Source organism: Chrysochloris asiatica, unplaced genomic scaffold (assembly GCF_000296735.1).
Source record: "Chrysochloris asiatica unplaced genomic scaffold, ChrAsi1.0 scaffold00019, whole genome shotgun sequence".
Lineage (NCBI taxonomy): Eukaryota > Metazoa > Chordata > Mammalia > Afrosoricida > Chrysochloridae > Chrysochloris > Chrysochloris asiatica.
The window spans coordinates 22,981,675-23,003,953 of record NW_006408537.1 but is presented as its reverse complement, the minus strand read 5'-3'; the positions used below and the strand labels follow the sequence as shown (position 1 = coordinate 23,003,953).

The 22,279-nt window shown below is 36.9% G+C and overlaps 1 protein-coding gene across 1 annotated transcript in view; it reads right to left on the bottom strand.

Annotated features, from left to right (window-relative positions):
• Positions 1 to 22,279, bottom strand: part of COL19A1 (collagen, type XIX, alpha 1) — a 506,470-nt gene that overhangs the window by 7,491 nt on the left and 476,700 nt on the right. Inside the window, exons 48-52 of the mRNA XM_006835782.1 lie at positions 19,892 to 19,927; positions 19,712 to 19,756; positions 17,768 to 17,938; positions 14,537 to 14,603; positions 3,529 to 3,657 (exon numbers count right to left, since the gene is read on the bottom strand). Coding sequence (XP_006835845.1) covers positions 3,529 to 3,657; positions 14,537 to 14,603; positions 17,768 to 17,938; positions 19,712 to 19,756; positions 19,892 to 19,927 — 448 coding nt within the window. The remainder of the gene's footprint in view (positions 1 to 3,528; positions 3,658 to 14,536; positions 14,604 to 17,767; positions 17,939 to 19,711; positions 19,757 to 19,891; positions 19,928 to 22,279) is intronic.

Here is a 22,279-nt window from a genome sequence, read left to right as displayed (position 1 = left end):
ACTCAGTGGAGATTCTACCTTCCTCCATGCCCTATAAATCTAGCTTCCCTCTTGAAAGCTTGTTAGCCAGTCACTTCTTGCCTTTGTAGCCCCCCCCCTCCCATTTTGGATAGCAAATGTCTAAGTTGCCCATCCCTGTCTACTCTGCGTATGGAGGGGGTGGGAATGATCTTTGTTGTAAGGTAATTCTGATAGTCTTTTTTTTATCACTATTTTTCATTTTCCTCTACCCATCTCTTATTATTCAGAATAATACAGGAAACGTTGACACCCTTTTAAATGTCTGTCCTTTCTTCAAGACAGTAAGGCAATAGGGACATATTCCATAGAGTATGTAAGTCCCAGCATGGTGCAAATAGTTTGTGTTTGACTACTAAACTAAAACATGATGATATCTTGAACCCACCCAGAGGCATTACAGAAGAAAGGTCTGGGAATCAGCATCTGTAATCATTGTTGCTATTGTTGTTTAGTGCCATCGAGTCAGTTCTGATCCCTGTATAGGGTTTCCAAGAGCAGCTGGTAAGCTTGAACAGCCTACCCAAGAAAATCCTAGGATTACTTCCACTTCACAGAGTCAGAATTGCCTCAAAGGCATTGGGCTTGGATTTTGGGTTTGTTTGTTTTTAGAAAGAACATTTTAAGTCAAACCACTGAATTTTAGATGAGGTGGCTTTTTTTCCTCAGAAAACCACTAAACGAACGTCAAAAGAGCCATTATCTAACTGATGTCATGCTCAGTAGCCAGATTTCCTTTCCTCTGTGTGGCATCTCTCATTTCAAGTCTTTCTCAAAGTCAATCATGGTGCGTCATGAATAGACCGCATTCAACCAATAGCATCTGAGCTTCACAAGGTCATGAGGCTAATGGTTTGATACGCATTTTATCTTTTCTTTTTGACAAAACTTTTAAACAGAGAAAAGCTCTGAAGTAACATTCATAATTTAATCTTCTGAACACTTCATATCTATGAATCTGCTGGAGCAAAACCCTTCCATTCTTTATGTGTTCCTGGAGATGTGCCAAAAATAAAATAACAGCCTCTTGTTTTCTTTCTGTCAGTCTGTCTCTCTTTCTTTCTTTCCCATTTGTATGTGTCTTTAGATAGACAGGATATCAGCAAAATAAGACTGCTGGCAAATATTCCATAAAACTAAATCCCACTTTTTGCAAGTTTTGTTTTCTACTGCATTTCCAACAAATGTAACAAATCCTGAAAAGGAAGTTTCATGTAAAGGTAGAGGAGACACCTGTTAAGTTATATTCAAGATATACCTATTGTCAGAAACTCTATGATGGGACAAAAGTTTTATCACTTTTTAAAAAGTTGAAGTCATACAGAGAAATCTTTCAAATTGAAGAACTGTATCCAAATGCCTGATAAAGAATAGATGCTGTCTATAGTACATCTCCTCTGCAGAGGAGCAGATAAAACATGCAAAGATCCTTTACAAAAGGGGAGGTGAATCTACTGGTGAATAGAAACCTTGTTTCTAAATGTTTCACTAATCCCATTGATTTAGTTGTCTCTGACTGAGCTTTCTAGATCTGCAAGTAAGTATGTCTGCTGACAGCTCTTGGTGTGAAACAGGTGACTGGGATGTCAGTTGTGTGATTCCAGTTTCAGAATTATTTTTCTTGAGAACCCTAATTCTCTCTAGTTCCTGTCTTTTCCAACTACAGCTGTTGGAAGCATCTGTCCCAAGGTTTTTCTTCTATTGGTGTCAACAGTTCTTATTCTTTGTGAAGAATATTTTAAGGCATCATACATCTTCAGCTGGGCTTCTAAGCTCCTCGCTCCAGTCTCATGTACTCTGACATTAGAACAGACCCAACTAATGAGAAATAATAATTAACTGTCTATACAACAATGCACACACAAAGACTACATCCAATTCCATAATATTCTATGATTTAAGAGAAATGTAGAATAACTTGTTTAGACTTTGTAAACTAGTGTGATTTCAGAACTGAGGAGCCCTAGTGGCACAGTGGGTTAAGCATTGGGCTGCTGACTTCAAGGTTGGTGGTTCAAACTCAGTAGGCACTCTGTAGGAGAAAAATGAAGTTGTGTGCTCCTGTAAAGATTGACAGTCTCAGAAACCCTAAAGAGTTCTAATCTGTCCTATTGGGTCACTGTGAGTTGGAGCTGACTCAATGGCAGTACGCTTTTTGGGTTTCAGAACTAAACAACTGTAAGATTCGTCAGTTGTGATTATAAGTTAAGATCCTGATGGACACTGGTGAGGGAAGGCACAGTAGTCACTAAGGTTACTTCTTACATAAAACTAAGCTCTAGAATGCAGAGAGAAAGGGGCACCAGTGAAAGAAACAGAATCATCTACATTGGCTGTATTTTGGGCTGCATTTCTAAGTGAATTTGGCACTAACTTCCTTGTTTCTCCTCTATACAAACTGTTTTTAATCTTTTAAAGGAGTGTCCTCAGTTCATCTCTGGTAACATAAGTAAAACAAACTCCTAGGTCTTATCATTCCGTGTATGGACTCATTGGATTTAATTTTACTGATCAGAATTGTTAATCTTCTAAACCAACATCAGTTTGGCTGCTTTGCTGAAGCTACTGAACATATTTCTAGAAAATGGCTTTACCAGCTTAATTTTGTCAAACTGTTTTTAAGATTATGATTCTTGCTAAATTCTCATCAGTGGGAATGAATTTTTGGCCATGTAAATTCCACTGGAGTTTTCAGATAGATTATGAGAAATTCCTTAAAATTAAGTTACCATCCATAAACTTTATTAGAAGCAGAAATATCCTAAAATTTCTCCATAACATATTTTGGTAAAAAATCACTCCTAATACTAATTTCTCAGTTTTTTTAAGATTCTAAAATGACAATTCTTCCTGTCTAAATTACAGCAAAAGAGAAAGGCTGTTGTTAAGAGCCGTGATGTCAGTTCCATCTCATAGCAACCCTGTATAGGGTTTTGGAGGAGCCGCTGATGAACTTGAACCACCGACCTTATGGTTCAAACTAACCTTGCAGTCCAGCGCATTAACCCTTAGTACCACACCAGGACTCCAAATAGAAGGGTATTCAACTCTAAAACTCCCAGATAATGATTTATAAGTATATATTATTGCTATAATGAATATTATTAATGAAACATTTAGATTAGCAAGTCATATCATTCAATTTTCAAAATGTCAAATATTGATTTATTCTATATTAATCATTATTGTTGCTACCGGATGCTGTCAAGTTGATTCTGACTCATGTGACAGAGTAGAACTGCCCCATAGGGGTTTCTTGATTGCAATCTTGATGGAAACAGATTGCTAGGTTTTTCTCCTGTGGAGCAGTTAGGTGAGTCTGAACCACCAGACTTTTGGTTAATAGCCAAGCAGTTAACTGTTGTGCCACTAGGACTCCAACACGAATAACAAAATATGCATATATACTATTTAATTTTTAATTTATATATACATGCATATATCATTAAGTGTGGTGATCATATTATAGAAACAGAGATATGAAAAATAATCAGTAAACAAATACCATACCTTGGGGTCCAGGGTCTCCTGGTGGCCCAGGTAGCCCATCCTTCCCTGGTGGACCTGGCCTGCCATGACCTTGAGCAGCCAACATTGCTGCTGGAAGCTTGAGTTGGGACAGGAACACGGCCATCCTCTCTTCACATTTATGAAAGAAAACAGTTAATATATCAGGTAATGATAATTTTTTGTATCAGCATTTTTCAGATTATTTTAACATGAAAATCAATGAAATAAACTATTTGGCTTTAATTTTAAACATGTCTAATTGACCACTAATTGAGCTGTGGAGAGGGTTTTTTTGATTGGTCAAATAAGATTGAATACACACTGTTTGAATATAGATGAAGGTATACTACGTTGGTCAGATGGTCTGAGAATTTCAGTGCTTTCTGAATAGACAAACTACCAGCCTGGAATTTAATTTAAGCTCTGGTGGTGATTTGAAGAATAAAATTTAGTTGTGCTGTTATTTTGGATTCACACTAAAAAAAATGATTTTAAATAATAACTGAAAGGCATTTTTCAGCAATGTTGTGGATGTCTACATAATAACTTAAAACATGCTCACAAATTCTTTGACACTGCCTTCTAAAGGGGAATCAAATTTCCCTCTTCTTGAATGAGTGCTGGTCTTCTCACTTTTAACGACTAGAAAATAAAAGCAGAATTGATAGTGTGCAAGTTGAAGGAATAGGTGACAAAGGCACTGAGGCTTTTGTCTTCTCTCTTGGATTGCTTACTCTGGGGAAAGCCAAGTGGCATGTAGTGAAGACTCTCAAGAAATCCTGTGGATGGAGGCCACCTGTCAGCAGCCATGTGAATGAACTCAGAAATGGATCTCCCAGCCCTACTCAAGCCATCAGCTGATTGCAGCCCTGGCTCCCTTACTGTTTGCAACCACCTTAGAGATCCTGAACCACCCTTCCAAATAAGCCAGCCAATGAAGCCATGCTACGAGATCTGGACCCACAGAAAAATATGCGATGACAAATATTTGTTGTCTTAAGCCACCATAGTTTTGAGGTAATTTTTATGTAGTCTGGACTTAATTTTTAGGTTTATGTCTACATTTTGACTTAATAATAATCACCAATGCTCTTAGGAGGAAGTGAATGTATACAGTAGAAAGTTGGTGGATTAGAAACTTATGAAACTTAGAAGATCTGGAAAACAAGGAATTTCAAATAAAACATATCAAAATATAAATATGGGTTTCACCATAAAATGAATTCCTAAACAAGGTATATTTTTGGTGTTGCTTTTGTTGTTAAGTGCCATTGTGTCAGTTTCTGCTCATAGTGATTCTGTATAGGGTTTCAACGACTTTTCAAATCTTTGCAGAGCAGAAAGCTTCATCTTTCTCCCGGTGAGTGGCTATTGGTTCCAAACCAACATCTTTATGGTTTGCAGTCCCTTATGCTTGTGCTTACCCTTCAGAGCCACCATGCTTCCTATATTTTTGGTTGTTATTGTTGTTAAGTGCTGTTGAGACAGTTCTGACTCAGTGACCCTGTATGGGGTTTTCAAGAAGTGGCTGGTGGGTATGAAGTGCTGATCTAGTTGTTAGCAGTCCAGTGCTTATCTAGCCAACAAAAATAAATTCTATGGTGCTGTAGGATAAGTGCTTGACCACAAGGTTAGTTTGAACTGAAAAGTCGGAGGTTTATACTCACCAGTCACTCTCTGCTATGGGTTGGAACCGACTCAACGGCACTTAACAACAAAGTTATTAAAAAAAAAAAAAAAAAAAGTTCTGTAAACAGGGCCCGGCATTGAACCTTTTGTACTTTCTGCATTAAGTACACTGGTTCAGGAATTACTGAGAGCCTGGAAAAGATTATAATCTAGGTAAGAATGATTCTTCATGTTTTTATAACTCCCAAATAACATGAAAATTATCTGCTTTATTTTTTTAATTGGAATCTGTTACAGGACATAATTACCAGATAGTCCTTTTCAGAATTTCTTTTTTTTTTTGGGGGGGGGAGGGGGGAAATCACTCTAGGATTATAATTGTCATTATATAATTCTGGGTTATTAATCCCAAGTAGGCCATTCTTCACTAATTTATTCAGTTAATTTTTACTCAAAAGCATATTAAAAATTTTACTACTTCATGGAATTTTGATAAAATCATTAATGCAAATTTATTCAAGGCCTATTATAGATATTACCTACTATTGAATTCTTTATTTAAACTTTCTTGGTTTATTTATATTTTATATACTTTACATTTAACAAACCTAATTTATTTGTCCTTGTGTGGTGCTGTAGGATAAGCACCAGACTGCTAAACTGCAAGGCTAGTGGTTCAAACCCACAAGCTGCTCCTTCAAATTCCTATACCGGGTTGATATGAGTTGGAACTGACTCAGTGGCGCTTTACAACAACAATCTGTGAGCTGTTAGATTTAAATTAGAAAATCAGAGGAAGGAATATCTTTTACCATAACAGAAAACATTAGTTGCACTATTTCTTTTTCTTTTGCACATAATTTCTTCACAAAGCAAATAGTTTAGTAAATTCAAATGACTTCATTTGTGAAACTAACTTTCACATGTTTTCAAGGATATATCTAGTGTGTAATAAAAAAGTGAACTTTTATTATAAAAAAAAAATCAGCCTGGGTTGGTGCAGACAAATGTTCCATAATACTTTCTTATTAATAAAATTAGCATTTATTTAATAAGAGAAGATGACAGCCAGATATTAGATATTATAGCTCTCACTTGAAAAAAAACAAAGGTTGGATTTTATTGTATATGGTATGAAAAGTTATTGTAATTCTCTTCTGTCTTATTTTTCACTAAGTTTAGTTCATTCAGTTAAGTGACAAAGGTAGGCACATTTTTCTGAATAAGACATCATCTTCTATAAATATTTCATCAAATGTAAATGACCCCAGAGTAAAATCTGTTTTTCTATGATCTTTCAATAAAAAAGAAAAAAAATTTGAAAAATTGTGGCCTTTTAATAAATAAATTCCAATCGTTATTTTATTGTTAATTGCTTCCAATACATGGCAGTATTTTTTTTTCTTTCTTTCTTTTCAAAAAGAATTTTAAAGAGAAAAGTCCCAAACAAATGTGGAGCATTCACTATTGTTTCGAAAGTGTAACAAGTCTACACTCACAGTCCTAAGTCACAAACCTAGCACAATGGAAAGAAATCTAGCATCCACAGGTCCAGAATCACAGCTACACAATAACTTGAGGACAGCCATGGGCAGACCAGTGAGGAGCTGATAAATGTTGCTGCCAGAGTCATGCATATATCCAATTACCTGCCCTCTGGTAAAACTTTTGTTACCTACCTCTCCTCCTGGGTTATACTTTATCGATGTTGATACATTCAGTTTCCAGTAATTTAACTAGTAAAACAAACTAGTTATCGATATATAGTGGCTAATATATAGTTACAAATCATCATAATGAATGCAAGTAAAATACTGAATTATGAAGGAGGCATTATTTAAGCAAATATGAAATTCAATGGTCACCATTTAAAACTTTCCATATTATTTGTTGTTTTGCACATAAAAGAAGATATGTACATGAGAATAGTTTTTCTTAATTTGAGGCATATCTCTTTCAATACTAAACACAAATATTCACACTAATACCTTTGCTTTCTTAAGTATGAATTAAATTCCTAATGTTTGAGAGAGTTTCAGAAGTTTGTGGGAAAATTCTGCTCTTGTTTAATTCCATTTTTCTGTGAATATTTGTAGCAAAACAAAAAATCCTTTTAAATAACTGCTTTTAGCTGTAAATTATCTAGCTTTAAGATATGCTCAGAAATAATCATTTAGCATAAGAGTTATTACTTCTCCTGAACCCTACCAAAATGATCTATAATTCAAAATAATGTCTTCTAGTCTGTAAATGAATCAAAAGACCGATATTCTTAATTGTCCTTCCTCTGTTTTCAGGGATCTTTGGTCAATTAAATTGTTTTTAGTTGTACTTTGTAATGAGGCAGGAAATTAAAGAGTTCAGATAGAAGCTTGTATAAACCAAACATTTATATTCCATCTGCTAAGGCAAACTCATAGCAGTCGTTCTAACAAATTAGGCCAACGGCTTGGCTTCCTTGGAAAATGGGTTCATGAATAGCATGCAAACATTAATATTAATGTGATTACAAAGTGCATCATATGGAGAAGGAAGATACATTTAAATATCATTTGGTCTACATCAACCTTGATCTGAGCGAAGTATTAGAAGCAGACTTTTCACAGGTAACCCTTGTAAATATTTGCTAAGATAGAAACACATTCTTTTTTCTCCTAATGCTCATTCCAATGTTTAATGATTCATTTTCTTGTACAACTTCAACTTATTTTGTTACCCAGTTATGGAAATAGAGTAGTTAATGAGTATTTCCCTTAGGAAATTGGTCATATATTTGATGATACTGTTAACTTCTAGGCCTCAGCTAAATAACTTTTATTCATAGACTTGGAAATCTATTTTGTAAATAACATTTTGGTTTCACTTTTCCATATGTCTCTTAAATGTAAAAAAAAAAAAAAAAAGAAGAAGAAGAAGAAGAAGAATTACTAGCTATAGCTAGTAATTATTTTCTAGGTTCATTTTAACTGTTAACAGAGTGGCATCATACTTATTTTGTGGCTTATCATGACCCAGATGTTGTTGTTGCTACATTTGCCTATGGCTTCAACTTTGCCATCTTTGTAAGTATGCTACTTTGCATTGCTACCACGGGGAAACATGTTGAATTGAGCCCATGCTTACACTTTATCTCCCACTTGGATTCCTGCAAATCAGTTGTAAGGTATTTTTAAAAGCCATAAAATCACAACAAAGTGTAGAACAGAAGAGACAACAGAAACAAAATTTTGGAAACTGAGAACCAGATGGCTTGTGAGATATAACTTTATAGATTCAAAACCCTTTCACTAGAAGCTGGGAAGCAGCTGATTTATATCACAAAATCCTCAAAAGTTTCAGGAAGTCAAAGTACAAGTAAATTCTGGCTGTGAAGTTAAGGAGGAGGAACTAACATAAAGAAAATCGGTTGTACGCCTGTTAAAGAAGTTGTCAAAGTTCCTAGATCTCTTTCTCTACTCTAAGCCCCTCCCAGAGCCCTAGCAAAAGACTATGACTTTATTATGTAAAGACAGTAGCTAGAGGGTCTCCGCTGTGGGGACTCCAGACTTCCTTGAGTTTGAGGCTTCCATAAAAAATAAGTGAGCATTTACACATTGCTCACTGATGACCCAGCCTACTTCCTCCTTTTAGTTGCAAATGATGACAGCCACGCAGGAAATTGAAGCATTACCTTTGGGGAATCAGCCTAAGAGGGCAGACTTAAAGATGCTGACATGGAAAGTCCTTCAATTGAAAACTAGTCAGACTATCGTGCAGTGAAGCTGTTGGCTGGCAAGACTCACTTTCAGTGCTTTAGAACTTGTTCTTATATATAAACAGACAACCAAGGATCACCAGTCACCAAGGTAATCCTATCAACTGAATGGTACAGACCCAAACAAAGATATAGAAAGAAGCAAATTTATGTTTCATTAACTATTTAAAAAAAATTATAACTATCAATGATGTGTATGAACATAAATTTAAAAAAAAGTATTGTTACAAAATCAGAGAAACCTTTTTTAAGCAAAAATATCAAAGTGTGTAACTATTGTTTCTCGACATGTCCTCCATCTTGGTCTATACACTCTGAAGGCAGTGCTTTCATCTCTTTAACCCTTTCCCCAAGAATTCTGTGCTTTTTGATTTACACTACATCAAAATAGCAATATTGGCATTTTCAAGGGATTCACATTGTGCTCCTTTTTAAATGGTTTTTGAGTTTGGGGAACAAAAATAATTCGGAAGGGGCAAGATCCAGTCTGTAGAGTGGATGGGGTAAAATTTCCCAAGGAAGCTCTTGTAAGAACAGCCTTTGCTACCTTCAAAGAATGAGCATGTACATTGTGATGAAAACATTTGCTTTGTGCAACTTTCCTGGTCTTTTTTTCACCAATGCAGTTTTCCATTTTTAAAAACTTCCTAATAAAGCTCCTGTGATTGTACTGTGTCCTTTGAGAAAATTTATCAAGATTATTCCTTTGCTGGTGGTGGTTATGTGCCGTGGAGTCAGATCCAACTCATAGTGACCCTGTACAGGGTTTCCGAGGCTGTAAATCTTTATGAGAGCTGAGAGCCTTACCTTTCTCCTGTGAAACAGCTGGTAGTTTCAAACTGCTGACCTTGAGGTTTGCAGCCTGATTTGTAACCACTATGCTACCAGAGCTTCTTCCTTTAGAGTTCTCTAAATCATTCACCATAACTTTCTGAGCTGACCTCTCTGTCTTGAATTTAACTGGCTTGGCAGATCCCCTCAGAAAGCATTGTTTTTATTGTACTTTTTTCGAAGGCACCCTGATGAGACTAAGACAAGTGTATGACTGAGAGAACTTGTCTGCAGTCATCCGCTGGTCTCAAAGACACATTTTAAAATGTTCTGTGTGGAATAAACCCATGCATGTATGAACTAGAACCCTAGCATCAAGACTTTTTGATTTACCCTTGCATATATGAAAATATATACACACATATATGATTAAATCTTAATCTTAGAGAGTCAAAAGGAGATGTTGCTGGCAACAAGAGAACAGGGATATGCACATACAGAGAGAGAGAAAGAATATAGGAAAAAGAACTTTCCTGAACTCTGGAAACCTGGAGGCAGAATATTGTGTAAGAACACATAGCCCTGACCTTCCTTTTCTCCTGCAGTTGCAGGTATGGCTTTGTTGGTTCCATATTTGATGCAAGAACTAAGAGAATAAGGTTTTTGTACACATTCTTGCATAGATTGGTAAATTCTTCCTGAATGGTGATATGAATTTTCAAGCATAATAAGAAGCTGTTATACAAGAATTAAACTTACCAGCTCTTCTAGTACACTAATTTGTGTGGGTAGCAACATAGGAAGTTACAAAACCCTCATAAAGACAAAAGAACCTAAGAGTGATACATAGCATCTATCTTGCCAATCATATTAGAAAGTTAATCAGCCTTAGAGTGGGTGCATTCCACCTGAAGTCCAGACTTGGGGTTAGTGGAAACAGACCTTCCTCAACCTTAGTTAAGGAGCTCTGGTAGCGTAGTGGTTATGAGTTGGGCTGCTAACCTCAAGGTCAGCAGTTCAACAGAACCAGCTGTTCTGTGGGAGAAAGATGAGGCTTTCTGCTCATATAAAGATTTACAGCCTCGGAAACCCTATACAAGGTGTCAGAACCGACTCCACAGCACACTATCGCCATCACCATCACCACCACCAACAATCTTAGTTAGGTTTGGGATGTGATGTCAGGAAGCTGAAGGAGGGATTGATGGCTTGTAGACTGTTCAACATGTGAGATCCATAGAAGAGTTTTTTCAGTGAGAACACCTGGGATTGCCAAAAGGGGCTTGAGAAGTGTAAGGAGGCCAGCCCACGTTTTGGGTCTAGTCTAGGGTTTCAAAAGGAGGTCCACATTATAGACACCTGGAATGATAAACCGGTGGAGTAGGATCACCAAGGATTTCCTCAAAACCCCACTGACAGCCAGTGACTTGCTGAGCAGGACTTGCTCAGAGGCCGTGGATATGAAGAAGGCGAGTGGAGCAAGGATGAATATATGCTGCCATTTGCACAGCTCTCTGCGAATAGCTAATTGAGAAGCAGACAGATGGGAGATAGCTAAGTTTTAGTGCTGCTTAGCTGTAGCTATTTTATGTATGAAAATTGATCTTTGATTTTACAGAAAAAGCTTTTTGAACAAGTGAACTGTGTGACCTTGGAGCTCTATGATTTGTGGAAACTTGAGGTTTTCTTTTTCCTTTTTTTTTTTTGCAAATGGTTTTCAAATGCCAAGGAAAAGGAAACTTCTAAGTGGGAAATCAAAATCAAATGTACTAAATTTGAAATGACCTTGGGACTAAATGAACTAAAGTGCTAAATAACTCATTGTGGGCTTCAGGTGCAAATTTGTTTGGTAGCAGATAGCTTTGCCGGCCTGGTGCCAACAGATAAGAGCTAAGGGGCTATCACATTCACAGGTTCAGAGACTGGAAGTCTCACCAATAATGTTTTAGTTCTTTTGGATTTCTTTGGGATATTTACTGAGGCCAAGATGTCTGTGGCTTTTAAGGAAGTACTGTCTTCCAGAGAGACCCAGTCAGCCTGGAGGAGACTGAGAGGGGCAGTTAGAAAGGATCGGAAGACCCAGAATACATGGAAAAAGCTTGGATTCACTCAGCTTCCAGGCAGGAGGCTCTCTGTGAGAGGAAAGAGGACAGGAAGGAAGAGGCGAAGGACCTAGAGGAGAAGTGGAGGCTGACAGCCTTTTGTGGTAGGAACCCCAGAATGTCCTGGGAGTGGACAACTCAGAGCCTTCCCAGGTGAAAGTACCAGCGTCTCCTCTGCTTAATGTAAAGGCAGGCTACCAGAGACCTTCCCTATTCCAAGGTCCAAGGAATAGAAGCGACAAACCAGAAAACCGGTTTCCATAGAGCTGACTCTGACTCATGGAGACCCACGTGTGTCAGAGTAGAAGTGTGATCCACAGGGTTTTCACACTTTGGTTAACATGTTAACCCTTTATACCACCCAGGGGCTCCTTATAAAATGAATATCTTTCATTTTGAAATGCTTACATTTTCTGACATTATAGATTAACTTTTTAAAAAGTAGAGTAAGGGAATTACTGAAATATGGGATATATGTATTCAAAACCCATTGAAGCATTAAAATTCAATGTTTAAATTGCCTGAAATAAAAGACACTTAAGGACAGCAAAGTCCATGGAAATGAAGAATCAAAGAGAATTTTAGATTACTATTCAAACACTTGTATTTGCCAGTAGTCTCTTTTCATGGTTGTGGTATACTGGAGGTGTGGGTGCTCCCTGAGATCTTAGGTGCTCTGTGCTCAGGGTCTGCTTCATTAATTTCCACACTGGGTCTCACCCGAGACGGGCCCTGCACTTGGTTAAAGCTCTTCTATTGCTGTCTTAACATTTTTAGTAATTTTTAAGCAAGGAGCCTCACATTTTCATTTTGTACCAGGTGCCGTAAGTTATGTAGCTTGTATTGCCTTTGGGACTCTAGTTTTCAGTGTTGCTAGAGAGCTTGAGATGTCATTACTTTTCAGACAGTTGATGCTTAGTGGGGGAAAACATTTGGATTAAAATATCTGAAGCCCATTCCATGATGTTTGATTAAAGAAACTAAAAAGAGAGATCTAAATTGAAGGACAACATTATAAATACGATGAAAAACTGGTTATTCTAGAGAGGAGTGGACAATTAATCAACCATCATGTTAGAGAAAAGTAAATACATTTAGTAGAGATAAAGTTAAAGTGAAATGAACACCATGAATTCATGATCTTAAAAAACTAAAAATAATAGCATTTATTTTCCCGTTCTGTCACTGATGTGACTAAAGAAAAACAATGCAAAATCCAGTGTTACTCTTCTGTGTGTCCGGTGCTCAAGTGAGACAAGATAGTGTCCCCAAACATTGATATTTTGGTCCCTAAAAGCAACCCCCAAAGTCAGCAATTCAAACTCACCAGCTGCTCCTTGGAAACTCTATACAGGATCTCTATGAGTTAGAACTGACTCGACAGCAGTTAACAATAACCACAATACTAATCCCTATTTTAAATAATCAGAGCTCTGTGGAGAGTACCTGATTACATGTTTACAGCATTAAAAGATGGATTTGGGCTCTTGTAATCTTATTCCTGGTAAAATTCAATAACCCATGGAGCCAATGTGGATTTATTTTCTAAAGACAAATAATTCCCACTCTATTAATCTCAATGTTATTGTCAGTTCTTTCATAGTTACCCTGTATAGGGTTTCCAAGGAGCGGTTGGTAAATTTGAACTGCTGACCTTGTGGTCCAGTTCATTATCCCACAGCGTCACACCAGGACTCCCTTTAATCTTAATGATCTTTAGAAAATCACCACTTGACAAAATCTGATATCTTTGTGACTAGACTAAGAAATGTAGAGTGGTACAAATTCTTAAATGTTAGACTATTAACCAAAGATTGGTGGTGTAAAACCACCCAGAGGCACCTAGCATGAAAGGCCTGGCTGTCAGCTTCCACAAGGTTACAACAGCCTTGTAAAAGCTATGAAGTGCAGTTTGACTCTGCACACTTAGAGCCAGCATGAGTTGAAATCAATTCAATGGCAACTAGCAACAACAACATACAAATTCTGAGAACACTTAATATACTAATACATTATTTGCTAGTAGGCAGGAAGAATCCAATGGTATTAAAAAGGTCTAATCCTTGGCTCTCATCCAACATTTCTATCAATACCTAGAAGGAAGACATTATAAAATTAAGAGATGATACAAAGTTATAAAGTCTGCCAATCTGCCCTACAGCAAGAGAAAACATTTCTGATAGCTTCAGTTTGGAACAGTGTATGAGTATAAATTACCTGAATCTTAATAGGAAAATAAACCACATAATATCATATACTTAAAAACAAACAAACAGGTCCAAAATGAAAAAAATACCTAATTTTTAAGAGTTTGTATGAAACTGTATGGTTATTAATTAAAAATTCAAAATGAATGCTTTTAAAAGAAAAAAATGCTGTCTGAGTCTGTATCATTGAAGTATATGATCAGGGGCTAGCAAACTTTTTTCTTTAGTGGATCAGAAAGTACGTATTCAGTTCTCAGGTTATGGTGCTGTAGGGTAATGCACTGGACTGCAAGGTTGTTTTGAACCTCAAGGTCAGTGGTTCAAACTCACCATTTGCTCCTCGGAAACCCTATACATATTTACTGTGAGTTGAAACCTATTCGACAGCACTTAACTACAACAAGGTCCTTATTATCATCCTTAATTCTATCACTATAGCATGAAAGCAGCCAGAGGAAATATGTAAAGAATCATAAATTTCAGATCATTTTCACACATCAAGGGAATAGGTGGAACACTCGGAAATGTTATTAAGTAAATCTAACCTTCAAAGATCCTTAAGACCTCTTGATTGATATACTTCTTTATTTCTTCAAATGAAACTGCATCAACCTAAAGAGGGAAAACGTGATCTGTTAAACGAGATCATAGGACAAATGAATAAAGAATAGAAATACTGGGTTGGTAGGTAGACTTGAAATATTTATCAAACCAAATGCTTTTGGACATTAACTATGTTAGGCAATAAGTATCTCTTGTGTTTAAGGAACTTTGATAGTGTAGTGGTTACGAGTCGGGCTGATAACCTCAAGCAGTTCGAAACTACTAGCTGTTCCGTGGGTGAAAGATGAGGCTTTTTGCTCTCGTAAATATTTACAGCCTCAGAAACCCTGTACAGGGTCGCTATGAGTTGGAATCAACTCCACGGCACACCACCACCACCTCTTGTGTTTGATTAAATGCTGGAAGAAGTTGAGGTGTGTAAGTCTTGGTGTGGCACTGTAGGATAAGTACTGGACTCTTACCTCAAGGTTGGTGGTTCAAACCCATCGGCTGCTTCTCAGAAATCCTATACAGGGTTGTAACGACTTAACACTTAACAACAATAATAACTGTTGCAGATATAATAAGTGTTGCTGATGTTGTGCCATCAAGTGGGTTTTGTTTCATAGAGACATTGCATAGCATCTCTGGTCTCCAGGGACTGGTTGGTGGGTTTAAATGACCAATCCTGGACTTAGCAGTTCAGTGTTTATCCTACAGCGTCACACCAGGACTCCAACTGTTACTTGTTAAGTGCCATCGAGTTGGTTCCAAACCATAGTGACCCTGAATAGGATTTCCAAGGAGTAGCTGGTGAGCTTGAACCACAGACCTTGCAGTTCAAACGGCTTTGTAGTCTGATGCATTAACCCACAGTGCCACACTGGGGCTAGACTAATTACTAGGTGTTTTCAAAGGAAGTGAATCTGGAATAGAACTTCGATTATGCTTAATTACATTTTTAAATGTTATTTTATTCATGGGTTACAATTTACTAAATTTTACCTGTGTATAGTAAAGTTTATTCTGCAACTGCACATTAAAACATGTAAGTACTACGTAGTTTTGCTTATTTTTAAAAATAGAATATAATTATGAAACCTGGTTAAAGGAAAGTAGATAAACGGTGTCAGCTGAATTTTAAATCTCATGCCAAATTAATCTACATGCATTTGACAAAGAATCTAGCATTTATAATAGAAATATTTTATTAAAGTATCTTAATATTTTAAAAGGTAGCTATCATTTTTCATGATGAATAACATTTAGAAATATTCTTTTCTTTGCATATCGTGACTACCTGGGATGTAAGTATGGCATGAAAGGTTTTTGATAGGTTTGTGAAGTGATTAATTTTGTAGAATAAAATAGTTCCAAGAACAGCCTTTTTTAGTATCTAATTTTCACTGTGTATGGTAAAAATGAACTTGAATTCATGTTCACAACATCAGGCAGGAAAACTAGTTATGGCACAGCACCGAGAGCTCAAGTTATGCAGACTTAATCCAGTATTGCTTAGGTAGAATGGACAAAAGTATGAAAGCCTGATTTGGCCCTATAGCTGCTTGGTTATCTGCAGAAAGTAACTCATGAGGTAATATTTTTCCTTAACTCCTTTACTCTTTGATGGATATTTCAGATTAAGTTCCCCTGCTGAATGGTCACCCATCACTCCTCTGGATGACATTAAGAAAGACATTGATTCCTTCACCAAACACTTTTTCTTGTCTTAACTGATTTCCACTTCAAAACACTACAAGGGCAAATTTGCACACCTGCTATTCAACAAAATGGAGTATTAATATGAAACAAAATGGAGTATTAATATGAAACAGATGTGTGTTTTCTGTGTCGTGTAAGGAGACATTATTGATAATGTTTGGGAGACTTGTTTAGGAGGCAGCCAGACTTGGATACAAACTAATAACTCGGTGACCTTGGAAAAGTCCGTCTCAAATCCTGCATTTATAAAAGTGAGATGGAAAGAAGATCTATCCTCCCAGATGAGATCTAACGATCAAATGAAGTAATGTATATAGTAAGTGCTTAGCTGAGGTACATAACTTAAATATGAACATATTCCTACTAAACAGACATGATTTTATACAATTAGGGGAAATTTCTACTAGTACTTAATTTCACAGAATTTCAACAGTGTTATGAAGATGTTTGAGTCCTGGTGTGGTACTATGGATTAATGCACTGTACTGCAAAGTCAGTTTGAGTCACAAGGTCAGTGGTTCAAGCTCACCAACAGCTCCTTGTAAACCCTATACAGAGTTGCTATGGGTTGAAACCAACTCAGTGGCATTTAACAACAACAACATAAAGATATTAACATGGCAGCAACAATTTAACCCCTACTCTGCTTAGCAGAGGTACGTAACTTTAAATAAATATGATTATATTCCTATTAAACAGAGAAACATGGCTTTGTACAATTAGGAAAGACTTGATACTTTCATGGAGACCAGCTGAGGCTCCTTTTATTTAATAAAATATTGTCATGATTGCTTTCAAGGAGCCCTGGTAGTGTAGTGGATTATGAGCGGAGTCCTCGTGTGGCGCTGTGGGGTTAATGCGCCAGTCTGCAAAGCTGTTTGAACTGTAGGTAGGCGGTTCAAGCTCACCAGCTGCTCCTTGAAAACCCTATACAGGGTCTCTATGAGTCGGAATCGACTCGATGGCACTTCACAACAACTACTAACTGTAAAATCAGCAGTTTCAATCTATCAGTTGCTCTAAGGGAGAAAGATTAGGCTTTCTGCTCCCATAAAGATTTACAGTCTCAGAAACCCTATACGGGGTCGCTATGACTTAGGACCGACTTGGTAGCACATAACCACCACTACCACCACCTTGATTACTTTCATTGTAGAAGTGATACATGGTGGCTATAAGTCAGGATGGAGTCCTGGTGTGGCACTGTGGGTTAATGTGCTGGATTGCAAGGTCAGTTTGTACCGCAAGGTTGCTATAGGATGGAACCTACTCGACGGCACTTAACAACGTAAGCCAGGATATCCTGGGCTCTAATCACCGCTCTGGTAGCATAGTGGTTACGAATTGGACTGCGAACCTTAAGGTCAGTGGTTCGAAACTACCAGCCGCTCCGCGGGAGAAAGATGAGGCTTTCTAGTCCCGTAAAGATTTACACCCTCGGAAACCCTGTACAGGGTCGCTATGGGTCGGAACCGACTCGACGGCACATAACAACAACAATCACCACTTACCGGAGTACCAGGGATGCCTGGAGAGCCTGGAGGGCCTTGGTGGCCGGGGGATCCCATGGAGCCCTTGTTTCCTGGAGGCCCTTCAGGACCTGTGGCCCCCTTTATGCCTGGAATACCTGGTTTCCCCCGTTCACCTTGTGGGCCTCTGTCTCCTGGAATTCCCTGGTCACCCTATTAAAAAAGATAATAAAGAGTGATCTGTTTTAGAACCACATCTGTTCTGGTGAAGTGCAAAGGTTCTGGATTCTGACCAATACTTAAAAACCATGGGATCCTGGATAAGCTACTTAAACTTCTTAGCTTCATAAAGTGAATAAATCAGGATTATTTACTTTGTAGGGTAAAGTTGAGAAAGTAATGAATTAACCTAAGTAAAATGCTTAATATGGCATCTGAGACCTTGAAAGAACTCAATAGAAGTTAGTGACAATGTTAGTTGTATATGGTTGTCAGTCTAGAGTGGTAGCACTATTGCTAGTCAATGTTAGTCGAGCCTGTTGTCCTTTGGAATAATAAAGAAAGATCATTAGGAGGATTTCATGGTGGAGGATTTTCATTCATAAGAACTTTAGGATATTCAGACTCTCTTAAATCATGTGCCCTGCCCCCACCTGCTTTCCCCCTTAATGTTTGATCTGTATTCAATGCTTTGGATTTGTTTTCTGTACTTGTTTTTATATGTGTATGCATGCATGTATGCACTTGTGTTCTAAATATATACAACCCAGAAAGGTGAAAGAGCTAGTCTTTGGAATGGTCCAAAAGATGGGATTAGTTGTGGAATGGAGACATAACTGGGGTCATTTACTCAGTTACATGAATGAACTGTAATGCAAATCTATAAGCAAGGTGAATCATAATATGTCAGGAAGATTACGATGCGCCTGAACCTGATCAGAAGGTTCCTTTAAAGCGATCGTTGATTTCACAATGTGTCTACTGCCATCTGTGACTATGTGCTGAGACTATGAGGGACGGATGAGAGAGAGAAAGAAAGAGATAAACATTTCATGGTAGGAGTTTCAGTTACAGATATTTCAAATATTCACTTCCACAACTTTCACAACATTTGTGATGTTCATCCCAAATAAGAAGAGGATGGCCTAAATTTCACTGTATTATTCTTTGATTTGTGAATTTTCTGCAGAAAGCCAAACTTCTCTTAATTAAAAGAAAAGAGAACAAAATGACAGAACTGTATATGATCACAGAAGGAAGAGAACCATCTTCTGACATGTAGAAAGAATAGAAACAGATGGGTCAAATATTAATGCTACTCTCTCAGTTATAAAAAGGTATCTTTCATACAGGCATACCAAGCTTGCTCATATTGGAAAAATATCTGAAGTTACTAACAACAACAACTCACATGCATAGAAAAGAAGGAAAAAGACAAATATAAGCACACTTGATCAATACTCTGATCATATATAAAAGAAATACAATCTTTAACATTATTATGTGATTTAATAAGGCCTTTCATTGAAATGATTTTTATTATGAAAACTAGAAAGGAACCAAATGCTGAGAAAAGGACAACCAGATAAGTGAAATAAACTATATTCAAATAGAAAAACATGTAGTCATTAAAATTAAATGAGTATCTTTATTTACTGACATGGGAAGATCGTTTTTCTATATTGATAGGTGAAAAAAGTAATTTACAAAACAGTATGATCCCATTTTTGGGAAAGCATATATTTGCTCCTGTTGGTATATTTAAATGTGTATGTAGACTATTCATTAGCATAAGAGAACTGGAAATATGCCCCAAATACCAATAGTACTTATCTCTATAATAACCAATGAGACAGATACTTTTCTTCCTTTTTTATTTCTATTGGGAGAATTATAGGAGTATCCATACATATTTATGTAAGTCCAAATGACAGGACAGTTTTAACAGACGATCTTAAATAATGATCATAATAGTAATATACATACACGTTCTCCTTTGGGGCCTCTATCTCCAGGCTTGCCCATGATGCCCTGAAAAACAGATGTCAAAACTGAAACATCATTGCTTATCAAGATTCTTCATCAGTCTGATTGATCTAAATGCTGACAACCACTCTGGATGCAGTTATGCATTTGAACTTTTATTTTAAATAGTATTTCCCGTACCTTAGCACCTGGTAATCCATCTTTTCCATTTATTCCCTATAAAGAAAAAAAATGATTAATATTTCTAATCCAGTGCTAACAACAAATTTAAACACAAAAAAAGGGTAACATTTCAAAGAAAGTTTCTTAATCATATTTCTACAGATATCTTGGTGAGGCAATGTGTTGAGATGGAAACAAACATTCATAGAATCAGATAGTCCCAAATTCAAATCTTGTCATTTTCACTGACTAGTTTGTTACTTATTAGCTAAAACAAATGGAAGAAATGAAGTTAAAGAGCTGAACAGAAGATTTCAAAGGGTGGCTTGAGGAGATAGAAGAAAGTATTATAATGAAATAAATCTGGAGCTAGAAAAGCAAAAGGGAAGAACATGTTCAGCATTTCTTAAGCTGAAAGAACTGAAGAAAAATTTCAAGTCCCAAGTTGAAGTATTGAAGAATTCTATGGGCAAAATATTGAATGTAAAGGAAATATAAGAAAAGATGGACCTGGGGGGTACGGGGGAAGGATTGCATGGAGGGGATTGCAACCATGGCAATGAGACAATATACGATAGAATGAATGTAAAACTAAAGTTCTCCCATGTAAACTAGCACATAATTCACAATAAAACATTTAAGGAAAAAAAAAAAAGATGGAAGGAATAAATAGAATCACAGAACTGAAAAGAAATGACTGATGTTCAACCATTTCAGAAGGCAGCATATAATCAAGAATCAATGGTACTGAAAGAAAAAAGTCCAAGTTGTGCTGATGGCAATGACAAAACACAAGGCTCCAGGAATTGAAGGAATGCCAATTAAAATATTTCAACTAATGGATGCAGTGTTGAAAGTGCTCACTTGTCTTTGCCAAGAAATTTGGCTAGTCAACTGGAAGAGATCTATGTTTGTGTTCATTCCAAAGTAAAGTGATCCAACAGAATGTGAAAATGATCGAACAATACCATTAATATCACGCACAAGTATAATTATGCTGAAGATAATTAAAAAACACTTACAGCAGTACATAGATAGGGAACGGCCAGAAATTCAAGCTGAATTCAGAAGAGGGCATAGAACAAGGGATATGATTGCTGATTTCAGATGGATCTTGACTGAAAACAGAGAATACTGGAAAGATGCGTAGGTTTATTTCATTGATTATGCAAAGGCATTCAACTATGTGAAGCATAACAAATTATGGATAACATTGCAAAGAATGGCAATTCTGGAACAATTAATTTTATCCATGTGGAACCTGTAATATAGACCAAGAGACAGTTTTTAAAACAGAACAAAGGAGTACTTGCATGGTTTAAAATAAAAAAAGATGTGTATCAGGTTTATATTCTTTCACTATACTTATTTGATCTGTATGCTGAGCAAATAACCAGAGAAGCTGGACTATGTGAAGAAAAACAAGGCATCAGGATTGGAAGAAAATTTAGTAAACTGTGATATGCAGACCACACACCCTTGCTTGCTGAAAGTGAAGAGGACTTGAGGCAAATACTGATGATCAAAAACTACAGCCTTCAGTATGAATTACACTTCAACATGAGCAAGACAAAAATCCTTACCACTGGACCAATAAACATCATGATAAATGGAGAAAAGTTTCAAGTTGTCAAGGATTTCATTTTACTTGGATCCACAATCAATGTTGATGAAAGCAGCAGCCAAGAAATCAAATGATGTATTGCACTGGGCAAATCTGCTTCAAAAGACCTCTTTAGAGTGTTAAAAAGCAAAGATGTCAGTTTGAGAACTAAGATGAGCTGGCCACAAGCCATGGTATTTTCAATCATGTATGCAAGAGCTAAACAGACAATCTCTTTGATATCCCATGCAAGTAAAATTTTGCTAAAGGTAATACAGAAACGGCTACAATCATACATTGACAGAGAATGTCCAGAGGTTCAAGCCGGATTCAGAGAGGCTGTGGAATGAGGGATATCACTGCTGATGTCTGATGGATCTTGGCTGAAAGCAGAGAATATCAGGAAGATGTTTACCTGTGCTTTATTGACTATGCAAAGGCTTTCAATTTTGTGGATCATGACAAGCTATGGAGAACATTGTGAAGTATGAGTATTCCTGAACACTTAATTGTGTTCATGAGGAATCTGTACCTGGACCAAGAAGCAGTTGTTTGAATAGAACATGGGAACACTGAATAGTTTAAAATGAAGAAAGATGTGTGACAAGGTTATATTCTTTCACCATACTTATTCAACCTGTATGCTGAGCAAATAATATGAGAATCTGGGTTCTATAATGAATAATATGTCATCAGGATTGGAGGAAGACTCATTAACAACCTGCGATATGCAGATGATACAACCTTGTTTGCTGAAAGTGAAGAGGACTTAAAACATTTACTGATGAAGATCAAAGAGCACA